General features: G+C 44.7%; 1 protein-coding gene across 1 annotated transcript in view; it reads left to right on the forward strand.

Annotated features, from left to right (window-relative positions):
• Positions 1–12,228, forward strand: part of LOC138547336 (thioredoxin domain-containing protein 12-like) — a 654,368-nt gene extending 642,140 nt beyond the window's left edge. Inside the window, exon 7 of the mRNA XM_069642202.1 lies at positions 10,888–12,228. Within this exon, the coding sequence (XP_069498303.1) occupies positions 10,888–10,964 (77 nt within the window). The 3' untranslated portion in view covers positions 10,965–12,228. The remainder of the gene's footprint in view (positions 1–10,887) is intronic.
• Positions 12,229–13,012: the final 784 nt, after the last annotated feature.

A 13,012-nucleotide genomic window follows, 5' to 3' on the forward strand; every position in this document is an offset into this window, starting at 1 on the left:
GATATAAACACATCTCCAGCATTGGTTTGATGAACCGAAAATCTCAAATGAGCCAGAATTGTTGCATTCAAGTTGGTTCCCAGCTCCTCCCTAAAACCAACTTGAAATTTGCTGAGATATGAATTGTGTCTAACCACTGTATTAAGGTCCCTTAGGAGCAGGATGGCAAACACTTTGCTAGCCGCATCAATAAGCGCTATGGGCCTTTAGTTATTTGGATTCGTGACCTCCCCATTTTTATGTATGGGCACTATAATAGATTGGACCCAGGATTCTGGTACTATGTGGTTCTCAAAGATGTGGTCAAATATCGGGTTTTAAAAGAGAGGCCCATAAGTGAGGAGAGGCCTTATTAACAAAGGGCGGAATGCCATCAGTGCCAGGGGCTCTAGACGGTTTCAGTTTATGAATCGCCCATACAATGTCCTCATGGTCCCATGTACAGTGACCTTTGATAGGAGGTCCCAATTCCATATTAGTCTCTGATGTAAATTTCGGTGGAAGAGCACATTTATTAGAATAGAATGTGGTCCAAGCCACAGATTGAATGGGACAGTCTTGGCTGTCCTTAAAGGGGACTAAAGTTCTATTAACTATTGACCAGAATTTGCCATTCATGCCCTTACAAAGACTCTCCATCATGAATTGATGGGCATGCAAATATTGATCCATCCTCAGCAATTTCAACAGGCAATAGGGACTTTTTTAAGGGCCGCCAAATCCCTTCCTTTGTTGATTTGGGAGATATAGATTCTATTATCCCATTTGAAACTCTTAGGTTCGTCACTAAATTTATTGTCCACTTTGCTGATTTTATATGCACATGCAAGCATTATGTTATTATACAGATAACCTCCAAATAAAAAATCACTTTCCCCAAACTCACTTTTGTTTGCTTTAGCTATTGATTCTGTAAGGAGAGTGTTAACTCTTTTAATGGTGTTATGATTCCAGTTAACCGATCTTCCTTGGTTTGCCAAGGAAAGACGAATAAGAGCAGGTCTAATTTGGATTGTCTGAAGAACCAGAGTCGACAGAAAGGCTAAGGGGATATGATCCCCCAAGTCTACATTAATGTGCGTCGGGTTTCCGCAGGCATTCTTGAGACCGTTAGATACATAAAGTCAATCCTGGAACTATAAGAACCCCTTCTCCATGTATATCTAGGTACTTTTGTGAAGTTAGGGTGGTCCAACATAGTCAAATCCCAACTTTCCAAAAAGCTGGACCACCGTATCCCCCTGGCAAGATTAGAGTGGAGGATTTAAGGGATAGCTTCTTTATCATTCCATTCCATACCCTCGGCGCACAGTGAGTTAAAATCCCCTCCTCACACAATGCGATGGCCTAGCCCTTTCTTGCACCAATCCCCTACTATATCACTAAGGGACTCTTCTACTGTCTCAATGGGTACCTTTAAAGGATTTCAATAGAGGTTCAAAACCAATATAGGATCAGAGGTTTTTATCTATATCCAAGGCAATACGAAGGAGCCAGTCCATACTACATACCACCCTACCATTGAGCCCCAAATTGCGATCTACAGCTATAATTAGGCCCCCATTGGGACGATCCATCGTCCCCCTGGAGGCAGGGTGTGTAAAAGTGTGAATACCCTCTAGGCTCTGGTAATCGACCATCATAGTTTCTTGAAAAAGATAGATCCCAGGACAGGTGTTGATAGAGTTCATATGCAGAATTTTATTAAGGTTTACACTACCACATGTATTCCAAGAAATCACTCGTATCTTTGTCCTGTCACGCATTTCCTTGACCTTGTCTCAAGGATTCTAATGTTTTTAGGGCTGGCTGTAACCAGGACCAGTTCTGGCCATTGCCTAATAGACTGGATAACAAAGTCAACACAGGAGCGGAATCTATAGTGGGATTAGACAAATTGGAGGCAATATTAATCGTCGGACCTGCCGGATTCACAACGGGTTCCTTATATGCCAGGAAAATGTCAGCCTCTTTGACACTTGCGAGTGTCCGCAATTGTAATCCCAGCGATTCATGATTTCTTTCTTGCGTTCTTACCATTTCCGCCACCATCTCCGAATGGAAATTACACACCATACAGAGATTATTATGGGTCGGGAGAGAGAGAGCGCCTATGTCGTCCGTAGTAATAGAACCAAGTAGAGGGATTTGTTTAAAAATATTTAGTAAGTTGGTCCTATTGAGATTGGATACTTAACCTAATTTATTATTGTTTATCCAACCAATAATTTTACCCGTGTTACTCACGGCAACCGACTGCTCCTGGACCGGTGTCCCCGTATTCCTGTCCAGAATAGGAATGTCTATCTTGGAGGGAATTATCTCTCTTGTTATCACCTGGTATCTTATTGATGTCTGTAGACACCACCCCATTGGTCTCAGTACCGACCACCCCCCTGTTTTTGTTTATCATAGCCTGTGCTCCATCTAACTGGAGGCCTGCCACGGATGACTCTCCCAATAGAGGCGCTATAGTCTCAGTGCCCAAGTTGAGGACCCCTGGTTGTTGAAGACCAGTAGATAGTCTGGCGTGCTTAGTGCTGACTATTTTGCCAAAGGCCGTCATTTTAGTTTGTTTGGTCTGAGGACAGTCTTGGACTATCCTTGGTCGATTTGATTCCCTATCCTCTATGCATTCCACCTCAGCATCATTAGTTATTCTCTTTATCAGCCAGTATCTCCCCACTTGTCTCTACCTCCGGGGGTACAAAGTTATGACTCTTGGGGTTTTTATCAATAGACGGCGCATTTGGTCGATCCTCTTGTAAAGATACGCTTCTAACCGCTTAAGATTAGTTTCTGGCCCTAGTTTTCACGGCTGGCATATTTTGTTTTTGGACATTCTAACTCCTTTTTTCCCTTTTTTCTTCCTACGCACCGGTGACTGTGGAAACTCATTGATATCATAATCAGATATGTCATATACTTTTTTGCTCTGGTTTGATAAGGTCAATGGATCACAGATTATCTCCTCTCGTTGTACCTCTTTTTTGAAGACCATACTGTCCTTCTCTAGGCCACTGCCGTCACTCTTCCGTCCTTGCCCCTCATGAGGTGTCGCTGTATACTCTGCTTCCAGCTGGCTTCCTGGGGTGGGGGGGGGGGTGCAACTTCAGTCAGGCCGGTGTACTCTTCCCCTTTGCTCTGGGCATCTGGGAGTTACCCCGCAGCCCCCTCCTTCCATTGCCAAAGTAGGCCCACCAGTGGCACCCCTGTGCACCGATCAGCCGCTTTGCCTGCTGCTGCCTTGGCCCCCAGTGCTAGTACTGCTACTGGGGTTCTTCTGTCACTTCTCCAGGCCAGGGCAGACGCCGCCCCTGCTCCTCCTTTGCCCCGGGGGTGGCCGCACCTCCCCGCTGCGGCCTCGTCACCGTGGGTCCAGGCCCTCCTGCTTCCCTTTTGGCCTTGCTGTTGAGGCCTATGTAGTCTGATTCCCCTTTATGCCTGCAGTGCTTTGTTGCCCCCGATTCGCCCGAGCAGGCGGGGTCCACTCTCCACTTAATTCCTTTGTCCCTGCGCCCCAGGTATGTGCGCCGTTCTGTGTACCCTGGCACCCCACAGGGCTGCTCCAGGTCCATGCTGTGCAGTAGGGTCCCAAGGTCATGGGGGTTGTAGGCCCCCTACTCTGCTCCCTGAGTTTATTCAAGCTCTGCATAATGGGGGTGGGAGGTTTCCGATGCTCCTCTGCTCGACCTTCCCCAGCTGGGCTATGCCCTCTCAGGACCTCTCCACTTGTGCTCTTCATGCACCGCGTTTAGCCCGGTTGCTCACTCCTCCTGCACAGCCCCTCTCCTTTGCTGCCGATGTGGGATACTCCGGGGCCCTGCTCCTCTCCTCACCCCAGTGGGAGAGATCACCAGGGCCCAAAGCCCTTTGTCCTCCTCTCCAGGTCACACGTCCTGGCGCTGCCTGCACTACTGCTCCTCCGACCAGATCCCCGCTGGCACAGGGATACGTATCTCCCAGTCTCGTCTGTCTGGGCAGTGCTCTTTTACCATGCTTCAGTTAACCCCCCCCCGCGGCCTCCTTGTCTCCCTGCTTTGGTTCCATCCCCTGCTGCCTGCTCTTATGCTGGGGATTGGGGGTAGGGGGAGCTTCCACTCCTACCTCTGCTGCTTCTGTGCGCCTTGCTGAGGCCACGCACCCACCCTGCTGGAGCTGTCCTCGCTGTAGAGGGTGCTCTCCTCAGCCTCAGGTCACAGCGACTGGTGCCGCCACCACTCGCCAAAAGGTTGGGGGGACCCTGAAGGCTTGTCTCCCTCCGCTACAGTGCCATGGGGGGTGCCGGTTTCTGCTACACGGACACCCATGTATCTCAGGCCCAGGATAGAGCGCAGCTCTGAACACCCTCCTTAGTCGGCAGCCATTTTGGAATCATCTAACCACCTCTTTTTATTTCTGGTCACAAGTATAATATATTAGAAAAAACTTTGCAGTTCAAATGTGACTTGACCCAAGTTGTCATTGGCGCCCACAGGAAGTTGGGCAAAATGGATATCAACAGTGATGGTGAATGTCAGAAAGATTGTACTTGGGCATTGGGAGCGAGCTGGTAAAGACATGTACAAAGAATGAAATGAACTGATGATTTCAGTGGCACTTATGAGTTGATTTTAAAGTAATCAAACTGAAAGAGAAGTTTTTAGCAGTTAAAAACAAAATACTTGTTTCATGCTTGTCAACCTAGATCGTGTGTGTGTGTGTGTGTGTGTGTGTGTGTGTGTTGGTTAGTTGGTTGCTTGAAATAACTGATTGGTATTTCAAACTGTTTTTTCTTGCATTCCTCACTTTTTGAAAATGTTCTGAAATGATTGAAGTTCTAAAAAACATTCTTGAGATCCAGCACATGGGCAGAGATAGCCGATGGTAAGGAATTCAATGATACCTGTGATGGATTATTATGTCTACAAGTGCAGTAACTATGGGATTCCTAGTCCATACTCCCCTTTACTTCATATGGCCTGTCCTTCCACCCTCCTCTGCCCAACCCCTTTAAACCAGCACAATGTTTTAATTTCTTTGTTTATTTGTATTTTATTTGGTTTTATATAGCGCCTTAAACCAAAGCACTGAACATAAAAACAAGCATGGTACAAACAATGAAGTTAACATTAAAAAAACAGAACAGTTCTGTGGTTGCCGTAACCTTTAATTAACCAGACGAGAGAAGATCGGATTGGAGAGAGATCCGAAAAGATAAGTAAACGGTGATGGAACGAAGAAAGAGTGGGCGATAATTCCAGTGTAAGGGTGCTAAAAGAGAGAATGACTGAAAGTGAGATTGAGCACAAGGGGGATGAGGAACTATGAGGAGATGGTGGAAGGCAGAAGAAGTGAACGAGAGGGAGGGTAGAATGCAAGAAGAGAAATAGGGAGGAGCAAGACCATGAAGAGCCTTAATGTGTCTTCACATAGTGCTCTAGTCCATTCTGGTGATTTTTCTCCCAAAGTAGGGACTTAAGGTGAGTGTGGACTAGTAGAAGCCACTGCGGTTAATGTCCTTAATTAAGCAATAAGCCCCTCGCAGGGGGGGCAATTACTGCTTCAGGTAATGCCCCGGCCCATTAACTGAGTGGTTATGACCCCTAACCCCCTGCTTTTTCTATTAGTACCCCGGCACGTATGACCGGGGAACTAAAATCTTATTTTTTTCATTTGCGAAAAGCTCCTGCGTTTCGCAACTGAAAAAAGAAAAAAACAACCAAGAAAAATGGCCTCCAAGGAAGGGGAAAGGGAGTCCGTTCTCCCTTTACATAGCGGTTATTGAAAATAGTTTTTAAAAAAAAGTAAACCTACAAAATGGCCACCATGGAACGTGAGAAGGGACTACATGTAGTCCCTCCTCTCTTTCCATGGCGGGCATACAAAAATAGTAAACACAAAAAATTGCCACCATGGGAAGGATAAGAAGGGGCTACGTGTAGTCCCTCCTTCCTTTACATGGTGGTGTGTCGTAGAAGTGTTCCCAGTGCATCTGCTCCCGAAAAGGATCCAAGAAGGTAAGTGGCGGGGAATCTGTCGATGGGGCGAGGGGAGCATTACCTGGTTCCCCGGTGGGGAAGATGGCGGCATCCAGCCCTTTCGGAAGCTTGGAGCGGCGAGATTACCATGTGGTAATGCCCCCGTTCAAAGCCCCATTCCCCCCGCCCCGCTGGCTGGTTACTAATGGAACACAGGACAACTCAAACAGCAACTTCCTGCCCGTATGCAACTGAGGAAGGCCTATTCAGTGCAGATCTTGGTATTCTCTGACATGGGAGCCTTTGTTTGGGTTTCCAAGGCACTCTGCCCCCCCCCCCTACTCCCCATCCTGTCTATAGACCCTTTATCCTCCCTGTTTATGATTACCACAACTGAACATTGGAAGCCTTGCTCTCATACTCTCCTGTGCAGCTAGACCAGTAACGATAATTGTTATGGCCTATAAACGTTTATGGTACATGTGAAACTTGTAGGTTTCCCCTACCTTGCCTACAGTTGCATCTTATTAGGGTCACATACGTCCCTTTGAGGCTGCTGGTACTCAGGTGTATTGCTGCACGCTGGAGTTGAATAGCACTTATCATTTCTTTCCCCACTGGTGCTGTCCTTTCAGTTACCAGTCACCTGCTACTCACCACCTGCCACCCACTTCTGCCAGCCCACCCAGGCTGACACCCGTTATTGGTTGCAAATTTGGACTGCGAGACTGGTCCTTGGCCTCAAGTCCAGGGATCGTATCTTTCCTGGACTGAAATCTCTGCACTGGCTCCCAGTGACGGCGAGGATTAAGTTCAAAATTCTCTGCATTGTCCACAAGGCCTTCTGGGGCCTAGTGCCTCAATACCTTCAACTCTCTCTTCCTAAATGTCTTCCTTCTCGAGCTCTTCGCTCATCCGCCTCCAACCCCCTCGGGGTCAGTCGTTTCTCCAAGCAATTAGTTGGTGGTAGATCGTTCTTCTGCTGGGGCCTCCCAGCCTCTCTGAAAATTGAGGAGAACCATCTCCGGTTCTGGAAGCACCTCAAGAACTTCCTCTTTGCTTCTGCTTTCTCTCCTCTTCTTCCCTGCTGATCTCCTGGCTCAAACTGCACTGGCTACCCTCTGGTCCCCTTCCCGGCAGTTTCACACCTGCACTGCCCCCCTAGCAACCACTGCCTGTATCCCTTCAGCCCCCTACCAGCACTTGACACCTGGTGTCTTCACTTTTAATTTATATTCTTTATATATTTTACTGTTTATCCGTTGGACTGCCCCTGCACTTTTCCCCTTCTGCCCTCCCCTGCACTTGCACAATCTCAATGTCACCTGGCCTTGTAAGATCATTGTCTCTGTCATCTCTCCGTTCCCACTCCCTTGCCTCGTCCCGCCTTGAACCACTTTTGTATAGGCGCTTTATAAATGTCATATCATATCCCCAGGGAAATTGCCAGATCTCCTCCCCGGTTTGCAGGGGACGATCTGGCAAACTGAAGATGATTCCTCAGGCAGACTACTGAAAGAAGAGAATTGCTATCCCACTTCCCAGCAAGGTGCATAAACATCACAGGCCCAATCCCTTCCTTCCCTAGTGGAAGACCTGGATCCAAAATATCAGCATATGGGGAATGACCCATTGTATGGATATAACTCTTACGACCAGCTTGTATATTGTGCGCGCGCGCATCCATTTGCAACTTCATTGATTGCATGGCCATTTGATCGGTATTGTACCAAAACATTGAATGACATTACTACAAAACCCTTTTTTTTTAATGCATTTCGCTGAAATTCTAGATTGGTTGGGGGGCGTCTTAATTACAAAAACGGGTTCGGGGGGCAGGGAGGGGGCGGAGTCTTCCCCCCGAATATACTGGCGGTGAAATGTGTTAAAAGGAAAAAAAAAAAACAATGTTATGGTATTCAGTGATAGTTTCGATTTTCTTTTTTTAACAAAGATCCATTTCATTCCTTCCGCCAGCAATTCTCTTCAGAGATCAAGCTTAGTGTTTATTCATTTGAGTAATGGAATGGGTGCAGGAGGTACAATCCTGTTATGTATTGTTAAGGATTTCAATCAGGCGACAAACCCTGGTCTCAGCCTAGTATGCAGCGCACAAATTCACTTCTGAATGGATATAAGGAAGCAGCACGCAGTTAGGTTAATTCAGGATGCTTCTCAAAACACCACAGCGTTTCCCTTGGTTATTGGGATTATTTTAGAATTGAGGCTCAGCTGAAGCAGGGTCTGCAATGCTTGGCTTTGTGGTTGGAATCTGGAGTCTAGATGGATAAATGCAAGATGAAGACAGGAACAGACAGGAACAGGACACCAGCGTAGGAAATCAGGAATCGGTGTCTCTTTTGTGTTGTCAGGGGCTCTTATTTATAATGCCTGGTGACAACATCACAGTATATGACTGGGGCAGGCTTTACTACACCCGCCTCTATCAACCGGATTGGACAGGAGTAATAGTCTCCGCTTAGCTTTTTGCTGGTTGGATTTCAGAAAAATTATGTCAGGTTTATGGGGTGAGTTTTATAGTGTCCAGAAACCTCCCATAGTTACTGGAACTAAAATCTAATTTTGCCACAAACATATGTTTACACAATTGCAACCTCTTAGCAAATCAGATACACAGGTTACATATTTTGTGCATCACATTTCAGTCCAAACCTCCAGTCCGTGAGGCCTGGGTTTGCTCCTCTACCAGTTTTTTACGCTTTTCAATGGGACTACATTTCTCAAAATTCTACAACTTTATACATGGGTGGGGATTGTCATGAGGAATGTATGTACAAAATGTTACATTTGCAACATGGATATTTTTCTTGTAATCCAAAATGTATTACCATTTCTGTCCCCTTGTTATCAATTCATTCTACCAAGTTTTATACTGAAGCCCGAAAATTCACTTTTGCACTGCAAAAATTCTACATTTCTACAAAGTTTTACTGCCGAGATACAAGTCTTTAAAGTTTCCTTATGAAATAGTCTTTAGAAACAAATGGATTCCATGTGTTAAAATCGTGGCAAAAATTGCTGTGGTTACAAAATATCATGGCAAAAATGCTGTGGTTTTGCCACCGCAATACATGTAAAGGATGCAGGGGACATCCCCGCAACCCCTGGACTCATACCATTTAAGGGAAGCGGGGGACACCCGCGCATCACTCGCTCCCCTTAAATGGTATAACAGGGTTTACCGGGTGAAACAACATTTTTTCTGCGATTTCTTTTTTTTTTTTTATAGACAACATTTTCGCCACGTTTTTATCACTGCATACCAACAAATGGGAGTCACTGAATCATTTTTTTTAATTTTCCGCTGACACCAACTGGCAGTTCCTTCCAAGCAGGATGGGGGTGGGAGGGGTTCCTCAGCCAGATTTAAGTTTTATTGGCTCTCACACCTCCAGCTTCCTTTCCTGGGAACATCACTGTCCTGGGTCCCAGCAGAGGCAAAAGTCTGTTCCACCCCGTAATTATCAGGGGGTTGTCAGTATCTGTTGAGTTTTTATGATAGTTCCCTTCCCCTTGGGGGTAGTATCATGGCTGGCAGCTGGAATGACTTGCAAATCCAGCCCATGTGTTTAAAACTCTTTAACTTCTTATTTTGGGTCTTGAATTAAACAAACCTGTGAAAGGAGATAGCCTATGTGTGTATTATCACCACTAACATAAACCCTTTACATTGCTAAGTAAACAGGTTTCTATGCAACAATTTATTTTTAAACAGGCCAATTTTTCTTCAGTTAGCAAAAACCCATTTTTCTACATGCGTTAAAACTGCTAGCATTTCTTTCTTTAATTTCGGTTTTGCAGCTGCCTCAGATTTCCACTATGTCTTTGCAGCTAAAGTCATTTTTCTTTAAGCATGAGTTTTATCTGAACACTGATATATGAAACTGACCAGGCTCAGATAGTGGAGTTCCTTTGAAGACAGCTCGTGTTTGCTACATTGTGAAGAAAATAAACGTGTGTTCCCGTGTGAGTGAAAATAAAGATCCTTGTTCATTTTTTTTAAAGCTAATTTGACTGGGCCTTTCATTCAGGAATTATGCCCGGTTTTGCTGAGGCACAATTAATTCTCCTGGGCACGGCAGGGTCTTTTCAGTCACAATAGTTTCCAATGAATGAATGGATGGTATTGGAGTCAAACAGCATTTTTAAGGGTGAAAAAGGTTTCATTTTGAAGGGAATATTAGGTTTGCAGCAAAGCAATGCTGCCTCTTGACTTAATTCCATTTATATGTTTCAGAACACACTGGTACGCTCCTGCAGCGTGTCCCCTGTTTCATCCTGCCTGAAGTATGTGTGGCAGGATGATGCAGCCAATTTTTTGGTTGTTGCAAAAACGCAGTTTTGAGGTCCTGGTGTGCAGAGGAGCCAGCGCAGCCAGGTTGCTGTTTCTTGCGCAAATGCAACTTAGTGATGTGGTAAAGCACAGCAGAGTGGGTCAATATATCCCACAGTATTCAGAATAAAGAGTAGGTGTATGAGGTGATTATAGCAAAGAAAAAACACATAGCAATGTAAGAAATGTGAATACTATATTGTGATTAATATAGCTATGCTGGACTGGTGCAGTGCACAATAGCAGAGGTGTGTTCCTGCACGAGCTGACACAGGGTAATTGTATCATGCAATAAAAACTCTGTTAAATGTGTAGTACAGAAAGGTGTCTGCAAGTGTGCAGCAACTATACTCCATGTGAAGCATCTTTGAGCTTGCAGAAATCTGCATGTTTATCCAATGCAGTGTATACAGCAATATTTTGTTTCTTTTTGTGCATTTCCCTTGTCCTCTGCCTCGTTAGTGTAATCTCTTTCCTGTGTAACTTGCACTTTGCTTGTCTATTTTGCACTTACTTCGAAATGTTTGATCTTCACTGTGCACCATTTGACAACCCCTTCTGCTCACTTCACAGTTGTCAGCGGTATGAAGGAGGCTCAGAGGAAGTTGACCGGGGATGCTTACCGGAAACATATTGAAGATGAGTTATAATACAACAGTTGAAGACTACGTAATTCTGTCCGTTACCCAAATCGAGCAGTATTGAAGACCTTGCCCCCAAATCTAACTAGGAAAGGTTGCATTGTTTTACAAAGACTGATGAGAGATAATGGGCTAATTAATACCTGACATATTAGACAAACATTAAACACTGGTTATACACTACTGCTACCAAGATCACACCTGAACCCTCAGCTGGTGGTTACCTATTGTTTTGTAAATGTTTATAGCCACTCTTTTTGGAATTTTGCCAGCTTTTCTCAGTGTTTGCTGAAGCAAACCCCTTTCTTTTTTAGAAATGCGTCCCCATCCGTTAACCCTGGTTAAGTTTGGTTCTTTTCCTCCTCGAAGGAAAAGGGCTACTGGAGAAAGCCACTTCAGTGGTGTTACTTGCAGTTTGGAGCTACAACATTGCTTCTGACCCTGGTCCTGAGAATGGCAGGGGAGTAAACTCAAGTAAACAATCTACCATCTCGAACATTTCAAGCAAGGTTTTGTAATATGTATGACTCTTGGCCATGCCCTTTTCTAATATACCGTTTATACAGTCTTTTACAGCACGGAAGTTGGCAAAATGCTCCTTGCATAGCTGTACCACTTACAGCTAAGCCGGCTACTCTGTGTATATTAACCTGTCATGGAACGCTCCAGTTTGGTAACATTGTATCACTGGTCCTCCCAACAACAGCCTGCCGGTGCTCTGCCTATGCATGTCATGTGCTTTCTGGGGATTAAGTGAGGGCGATGCAAACACTTTAAGGGACCCTAGTTTGCCATATTGAGTTACTATTCCCACACCTATGTTGGACACAACACAACATATTTGTGCCATATAGTTTGTGATATGCTCCAATAGAATACACTGCTCCTGTTGAGTACAAAAGATATGGATTGCTGCATATCTGTTCGGAGAATCTGCAAACTGTATATTCTAGTCCACTTCTCCTTGTTAGAGGCATTTATAGAAGCATTGTCACAAAATTAAATGGTGTTTCACAAGCAAGCATTTGATGGGCTAAATTCTCCAAGCAGTACTTTTTGCAAATGTTCTTTTCACCCATTTATGTCTAATCCCTATTCCAGACCAGCCAAATCTGACTTTGTTCTTTTTTCAGATTTCTGTAGAGGGCTGTATTAAGTAGCATGTTCAAGCATATGTTGCTTCATTGACAGATACTATGTCTTCGCATTGTATTGTATTTTTGTAACTACTCTACTGACCTGAATTTGGAAAAATAAATCTTTTTTAAAAATACATGTGTGTTGTCTTCCTCACAATCCTTGGAGAGTCTCCTCGGAGGCAAGCAGAAGCCATGACCATATATGGCAACCTCTGTATCCCGTTCACAGACAGGGACAATGTTAAACTGCATGACTCAGTACTCTATTTTAACACTGGGGTGCTCTGTTAAGCACCTTGTGAATACCACAGCTGTATCCCGCTAGCATTCCAACTAGAGATCAGTTCTACCAAAGAGTGGATGCCACAAAATTCCTCGTGCAAGTTTTCGTACCTCAGGAGTGACATCTGATGTGAGGCATGCTATGTCCATGGTTGTGTCTTATTTGTGAAAGGTTTTGACGAACGAGTCACAAAAAAAAAGAATTCTTTAACGCTTTTCAACATCACACCATGGTGCTTTTCTCCAGTATCAGTGTTTACGTATTTCTTGGAAAATGTTCCTTTTGGTGTCTTGCTTTTAAATCTATATCTGCCTGTGGGGGGTTGTTTACTCCCCTCCATCTGTCTATTTTACAGCGCAATTTGTTGAAGTACCTCAGCCCTCTCACCTATGTCAGAGGCTCATGGTCTGTTGAAGATGTAGTTTAGTCATCTTGGGCTAAATAATTTTTATTTTAAATCTGGGCAGTGATGCCTCAAAGAATGTGTTCTTGACAGACCATCACAGGGAGAGAATCTACTGCTTACATCCAGATCACGTCCCTGAGGAGAGCTATATGTGTTACTTAATGTAAGTGAGACTTGTATAGCATGTCTTATGCTATTTTGGAAGGTTCTTGGTCCTGCCTGAATGGGT

The sequence above is a fragment of the Ambystoma mexicanum genome, chromosome 1q (genome assembly GCF_040938575.1).
Source record: "Ambystoma mexicanum isolate Mex_15411 chromosome 1q, UKY_AmexF1_1, whole genome shotgun sequence".
Lineage (NCBI taxonomy): Eukaryota > Metazoa > Chordata > Amphibia > Caudata > Ambystomatidae > Ambystoma > Ambystoma mexicanum.